The sequence below is a fragment of the Rhinopithecus bieti genome, unplaced genomic scaffold (genome assembly GCF_001698545.2).
Source record: "Rhinopithecus bieti isolate Rb0 unplaced genomic scaffold, ASM169854v2 scaffold_54265, whole genome shotgun sequence".
In the NCBI taxonomy this organism is placed as follows: Eukaryota; Metazoa; Chordata; class Mammalia; order Primates; family Cercopithecidae; genus Rhinopithecus; species Rhinopithecus bieti.
In genome coordinates, this window is record NW_016821017.1 from 1 (window position 1) to 7,117 (window position 7,117).

Sequence of the window (7,117 nt, forward strand, 5' to 3'; positions counted from 1 at the left end):
GTGGTGTGCCTGGGCGGTGAACCACATCCTCGTAGGCTGGGGGCTTGAAGGTGCTGAGGAGGCCTGCAGGGGAGAAAATTGGCATAATTGGTTGAAGGCAACCAGGTATAGGATGCTAGTTTTTATATTAGGGAAAAATACTTTGAAATGTGTAGAAAAGGGAATGTCAGATGATTTGGGGTCCTGGTTTGGGGAGGGCCACTGGTAGTTGACCTAGAGCATCAAGTCACTCACGAAGGTCAAGCAGTGAACCAGTAGGGAAAGGACCAGCCCCATGGCATGCCCCATGGTAGGCCAACAAGTTGATTTCACGCTGCCGCTGCTGTTGTTGCAGCCGGAGTTTAGCTCGTCGGTGGCGGAAGGCGCAACAGCAGCTAAAGAGGATGAGGACAGTCCAGAGCAGCCAGAACCCTGCAAGAGGCAAGGAGGGAGCAACTCAGGCATCTTTCATGCAGAGAAGGGGCCCTGAAGGCCGAAATTCTGAGGTCCAAGGGAGGGTGGGCACAGGGACTTGGAAACAGCCTTCTTGGGGACTTACACCAGAGCTCATAGTAGTAGGTGCAGCAGCCAGTCTCCCCACAGCAGTGACCACTCTCACAGAGGTAGGGCTGGTTGTTCACTCCTGGGCACAGCTCTCGAAGCTGGGGGCAAGGAGGCACTTAGAACTAAGGGGGATTCCAGCGCAGGGCACTGTCCACCCCCACCTCCTGCATGCACATACACAATCCCACCCTGTCAACCAAGTTCAGCTTGGAGAGATGGGGGAAGTGGAGGATGCTGAGAGGAGTGTTGAAATATCTGAAGGGCTGTCAACGTGGAAGAGGATTTGGAATAGCAAGAATCAGTCTAGAGAACAAGACAAAAGTTTGGACATACAAAGAGGGAGATTTCAGGTCTGCATATATGAGACTTCCTTCACACTCAAGCCTCACCCTCCCCAACCCCCCTACCCCCATCCCCCCGGTGCTTTCTGTTAAGGGAGTGTTTTGGCAGAAGCCAGAAGACAGTCTGAGATAATCTCAGTCTCAGACAACGGGCAGGGGAAGGTCATTTCCAAAGCAAGTTGCTTTCATTATCCTGCGCAGTTCACTACCCCCACCCCCAACTGGATCTTTCCACCCCTGGGCCTCAGGCTCCCTAGGACAGAGGAGGGACAGTGTGAGACCCAGAGCAGTGCTCCCAACCAGATGGGAAGCTGTGGATGATAAAGGATGGCATCCAGGGCGCGAGTCTGGGTTCCAGCTCTTCTCCAAATTGCTCCCTCAAGAGAAGACGCTGCCGGACTCTGTTGTGACAACAGGCACATAGAAAAAGATCACAAATAACTGTTGCAAGACAGAGGGAGCCTCCCTGGGGCCTGCCTCACTATGCCTCTGATCACTGGAGAGCCACCGCAAGCTTCCACTGCAGACATGGGATGGGGTCTATGAGGCTACAGAAAAAGTCTGCTGCATCTACGTTACAAAGTTTAGACAAAGAGTGGGACATATTTAGGAACTTCACAGTACCTTTGGCTCCGTGAGTTCCTCCCCCACCCCCAAAAGGAAGGGACAAGGAAAGGGGAAAGACAAATGGCTGTCGTGATAGGCTTTGGAGCTGTTGGGATACCTGCTGTTGAGATGCCCGAAGTGCCCCCCAGGCCTCCGCGCTGCCGTTCCCGCTGCTGGCCTGAGCCATGCCTCCACCTACAGCCCCCTGAGGACCACAGCCTCCTCTACCGCCAGCCGCCCCGCCCCTGCCACCTCTGCTGCCACCGCCATGGTCCCTGCCCGGCCCATCTTCGCTGCCGCCACCATCACTACGCGGCCTAAGCTTCCATCCGGGGAGAACTCCACCAACTAGGACTCAGATTGCTCTGCCCTACCAATCAGCATCGTCCCTTGACGGACAGGCCAATAGGAACAGATAATAGGTTTCTCCCTGTGACCAATCCACAGCAGCGCCTTCGCCGCTCTCCCAGACAACAAGAGCTTGTACAGACAAAGAGTAGGGGAAGGTTCGACCCACGACCCTGACTGACAGCGGCACTAGCCAATATAGACAGCAGAACAGGCTCTGGCATATCAACCAACGAACAGCCGCCCCGAAGACCAAGGTTACCGCTGATTGGCTTGCGCCATGTCTTCGGAATGACGCCAAATGCCGGAGACTGCCAGGTAATCCCGCCTGTAAGAAGCGGGGCCCCAAAAGTCGGTCCGACTCTGGGCACAAACCAGCCCAGTTTCTTGCGGTGCTTTCCAAGCCCCAGGCATCGACGCAAGCTCCGACAGGGGCAAAATATGTGTATACCGGAGACTGGTCTGCCCACAACATCCCACTCCCCCAGTTCTGTACAAGCCAAAGCACCAGATGAAATTTAATAGGGTGGGGAAGACACTCAAGAGCGGGCATGGGACAGGGCGCAGAGTCCAGGTTAGGTAAGGGCCTTACGTAGCCAAAAGGGGGGATCCAGGGCCCTCGGGCCCCCCCAGCCGCATCTGCAGGTTGATGCGGTAGCACTGAAGACTGCAGAGTGCCTGGCCGGTGCGAGAGCAAGCGTAGCGGCGCGGATGGGGACAGCCGGGGACAGAGCAGCGCGGAGGCGGGCCTGAGGGGGATGGCCGCTGAGACACCGCCGTGGGGGCGGGGACGCCAGGTGGGAAGGAAAGGGTGGAACCCTGTGCTCCGCTGCAGTAGCGCACCATGGGAGCCGGAGCCGCAGCCCGCCCTCCCCGCCGCTCGCCCCGTGCGGCTCCCCGGCCTCCCCGCCCGCTGGTCGCCGCAGTCTTGGTGAGGCGCTCGATAGTCTGGTTCTTGTGCTCTTCTGCCCGCCGCGCCGCCTGGAGCCGCCGCTTACGCGCCCGCTCCTCGCGCTTCAGCAGCATCTCCTCTGTGAGGGCAGGAGCTGGACAGCCCTCAGCCACAGGCAACGGCAGCATCGGGGAAGGCTGACTCCGCGCCTTCTGGAGCAGAGCTCGCTAGGGAGAGACAGACACGGGGTGCTGTCTGAAAATGGAGGAGGATGGAGAGGCGAGGTCGGCCAGATCGGGGGAGGGGAAAGAAGGGACATGGAAGGCAGGATCTTGAGCAGCGCAGGCCTTGGGAGACGGGATATTAATTAATAAGCACCCTCTCCAGGACACCTTCCATAGGTTCCTCTTCATAAATACTGCCTCATCCCAGATCTCCTGACATTCAGCTTTAGGTCCTTAACTCTCAAGGGGAGAAGCATCAATAATGTTGCCTGCCTGACCTGTGCACCAAAACCGTACCAGCTTTCCCAGAGATCTGTTGTTTCTAATCTTATCTCAGTAAAGAGTATCAGTTGGATAACTGCTGAAGCCAAAATCCCAGGCTTAGCCTTGATATATTTTCTCTCCATTCCCCTCCCCAAAAGTATCTACTTCCAAAATATAGCCATATTTCATATGATTTTCTCCATCTCCACCACTTTGGTCTTGGTTAAAGCAACCACTGCCTCTCGGCTGATTACTTCAACAGCTTCCTAGTTGGTCTCCATACTTCTATCTCTTATCTCCACGGAGATTCATTCTCTACAAGGATGCCAGAGTAATCTATTGAAATGTAAACCAAGTATGTCACTTCTCTGCGTACAGCCCTTCAGTAGCTTGTCCAGTTTTTCTTCTCCTTTACTCTGCTAGACATGTTCCAGTCTCAACGTCTGTGCGCCTGCTGGTCTCTGTTGGAAAAGCTCCTCTGGTATTGCAAATGTTATCTCTTCAGAGAAGCCTTCTCTAACTACCCTAATGTCTCTCTTCTGTCATTTTCTATTTGTTTGTTTACGCCATTTCTATTTCATCACCCTATTCTTTCTGTCATAAACCATATAGCTTTTTGAAATTATTTATTTACTTATTTACTTCCCAGCCCCCCAACACACACACTAGAATACTAGCTCCAGGAGAACAGAAACTTTATCTCTTTTCTCCACTATCGATATCCCCACTGCCATGCAAAGTGCTTGGGTCGTGGAGAGTTCTCAATACTGTATACTTTGGTGAGTGAATAAACAATGAGCCAACATACCTGTCGAGCAGTAAGCAGCCGCTCATTGATCTCCTTCTTCAGGTCTCCATTATCATCCAGCTCCCCCTTCTCCAGGGCATCCAGCCACCTCTGTTCCTCCTCTTCCTCTTGACCCCCTAACCCTCCTGATAGGTCCCGAAGTGGAGAGGGAGAGAGATTACTGTCTTCATCTGGGAAGGAAGTTGGGGAAAGAAAAATAGAATTGTTCAGATGGTGCACCCCAATTTGGCTGAGTTAATACTGGGATATGGAAAATCTTAACCCATTTCAGAACCAACCTTCTTTCCTTAGGCGGGTATAGTAAGAAACCCAGTTTCCCCACCTCCAGATCCTTCTCACCCAGCCAGGCACGGTACTGCTCAAGGGGGACTCCTTCCATAGGTTCCTCTTCATTATCCACAACCATAAGGGGAGAGGGTGAGCGAGGCCCTTCTGGGATCACAGTGAAGGTAGGAACACTGCAGAGAAGCAACACTACTCTTTAAAATGAGCAAGCGTCTCCTCCTCCTACGCAGTAGCTCCACCCAACTTTCCCCACCCTCTTAGACTCTTGCTGCCTAAACCTGGACCCTGAAGTCACAGTGTCCATTCGGTCTTCTAGGAAGCCCAGTCGGCTTCTAACTACTTTCTCTGCTCCTAAAGTTCCCCTTATAAAACTTTGACCCGGCCGGGCGCGGTGGCTCAAGCCTGTAATCCCAGCACTTTGGGAGGCCGAGACGGGCGGATCACGAGGTCAGGAGATCGAGACCATCCTGGCTAACACGGTGAAACCCCGTCTCTACTAAAAATACAAAAAACTAGCCGGGTGAGGTGGCGGCGCCTGTAGTCCCAGCTACTCGGGGAGGCTGAGGCAGGAGAATGGCGTGAACCCGGGAGGCGGAGCTTGCAGTGAGCTGAGATCTGGCCACTGCACTCCAGCCTGGGTGACAGAGCGAGACTCCGTCTCAAAAAAGAAAAAAAAAAAAAAAAAAAAAAAAAAAAAAAACCTTGACCCTCTTGGCCTCACCTCTTGGTCCCCAGGACTTGTCCCCCAAGCTTGATTTTGAGTTTGAGCTGGGGCTTGGCAGGGGACGGCTGCGTAGGCCCGGCGTCTTCTTCCTGATGGTGTTTCTTCTTGTGTTTCTTCTTGTGCTTCTTGTGTTTTTTCTTGTGCACTCCATGGCCATGGGCACCCGCCAGGCTCAACTCCAGGGCTTCTCCTGCGGAAGGAACGCCTGTCGACAGTGTTCGGCCGGAGGGTGGCAGGGGAAGCCCTGAATAACCTAAGCCCCTACCGATCCCACCCTTTCCGCAGTACTCTCTGTTACCATAACAACAGCACTGCCTTTCTCCTTCCCACCTGTGGCCGAAGTACCCTGGACTCTCCGAGGAGAAAGAACGGGAATTCTTTTCTAACACGGCCTAAATTGCTTGATCTATCCGCGCTTACCCGGCTCAGGGGCCTCCATAGCCCCAGAGGTGCTCCCACGCCGCCACAGCTTACTCATGAGGTCCTGCAAGGAAAGGGGACTAGAAATGGTTGGGACACACGCAGACATGCCTTTTCCGCCCCGCGGAAAAACTGGAGCCAGCAAAATAACCAGTTACTTCCCGTTCGTAGCAACCATCCTTGTGCGGGGCACGCTTCGCGTCCAAAATCGTCCCTGAGAAACAAGAATCCTTCCAACTAACGTTCCGGTCCCTCTGAGGTAGGGGCCGCCCAGATGGGCAGGGCTTTCCCCTGGCTCCGCCTCCCCACACTAGATTTCAGAGCTCAACGCGGGTGAGTCAATTATTGAACTCGAGTTTGGTGAATGTATACGCCAGAACAAGTGCGGGAAGCTAGTCTAAGTGGATGCAAAGATGAATATGAACACCGCCCCTGTCCTTGAGGAACTCACAGTTGGGTGGAGGAATACATAAACTATACTGATGACAAAATGGCCGAAATGCTTAAACAGCACAAGTGCCCTAAGAGCAGAGCAAAGCAAACGCTCTTAGGTATTTAGACTTCAATTTTCATAAGTAGAGGAATAAATAAATGAATTACGGTGCAGCTGTACAATGTGGAACACCATACTGCTAAGAAAAGTTGAGTGATAAGTAATTAATGAGATTGACACAGAATTTTAACAATCTGAGTGTCCTAATGAACTTGGTATATCCATACAGTGGGATGTCAAGTAGCTTGGAAATGAGGCGCGCCAGAAGGCTACCTAGGAAATTGGTAAGAGTCATTTGCTGATGAGCAGATGGAGAACAAGGGTGGATGGCTACCTATTTTTTATTATTATACCCTTTTGCGCCTTTTGAATTTTGTATAAAACGTGTATATTTTACCTCATTTTTAAAAAGATATAAAAGCAGGTAGGTTTGTATGTGTTGATACATGAAATAAGAAAAGTGAATTCCCCATTCTGGCTAATATGGTGAAACCACATCTCTACTAAAAACACACACAAAAATTAGCTGGCTTGGTGGCACGCGCCTGTAGTCCCAGCTACTCTGGAGGCTGAGGCAGGAGAATCGCTTGAACCCGGGAGGTGGAGGTTGCAGTGAGCCGATATCGTGCCACTGCACTCCAGCCTGATGGACAAAGCGAGACTCTGTCTCAAAAAAAGAAGAAAAAAAAAAAGAGAAGAGAAAAGAAAAGTAAATTTCAGGATTATGTGATCTGATTTTTAAAAGCATAATATACTAGCAAATACATAGAAAAAAATGAGGAATGTATACCTGTTAATATTGGTTAACTGTAGAAGTTGGGGTTGAGGAACTTTCACTATCTAGATCTGTCATGTATTTTCTTACAGCCAATATATATCACGTTTATAATTGGAAAAAAAACACCTATATACATATATCTAAATATATATGAGTGTCTGAGCAAGGTAACAGCAGTGAAAAAAGAAAGAACTCATTCCTCTTGTCTCTTACATTTCAGTGATAAAATTACCAAGAATCAATGAGCAATTATATTGGGGGAATCCAGGATGAAGTCATGTAGTATGTGATTATGAAAAGGGATTTTGGAGTCAGACAAGCCTATTATCAAATCCCAGTTTCACCATTTATTAGCTATGCAACCTTGAGCTTAAAATTATTTAAGCTCAGG

The 7,117-nt window shown here is 51.0% G+C and overlaps 2 protein-coding genes across 2 annotated transcripts; both read right to left on the reverse strand.

The window, feature by feature from the left end:
* Window positions 1-6: 6 nt before the first annotated feature.
* Window positions 7-2,198, reverse strand: LOC108520680 (WW domain-binding protein 1-like; the record flags this gene model as incomplete). The annotated part of the gene is made up of 6 exons (XM_017860147.1): window positions 1,609-2,198; window positions 1,166-1,285; window positions 732-806; window positions 539-641; window positions 235-411; window positions 7-63 (listed from the first exon to the last, which is right to left on the reverse strand). Coding segments are annotated over exons 1-6 (601 nt in total), but the record flags the coding sequence as incomplete, so codon positions are not given.
* A 142-nt stretch (window positions 2,199-2,340) lies between these two features.
* On the reverse strand, window positions 2,341-5,601 carry INO80B (INO80 complex subunit B). Its single transcript, XM_017860146.1, has 5 exons — window positions 5,456-5,601; window positions 5,033-5,225; window positions 4,366-4,484; window positions 4,027-4,196; window positions 2,341-2,957 (listed from the first exon to the last, which is right to left on the reverse strand). The coding sequence occupies exons 1-5, from the start codon at window positions 5,562-5,564 to the stop codon at window positions 2,427-2,429; spliced, it is 1,122 nt and encodes a 373-aa protein (XP_017715635.1). The 5' UTR covers window positions 5,565-5,601; the 3' UTR covers window positions 2,341-2,426.
* Between the last annotated feature and the right edge of the window lie 1,516 nt (window positions 5,602-7,117).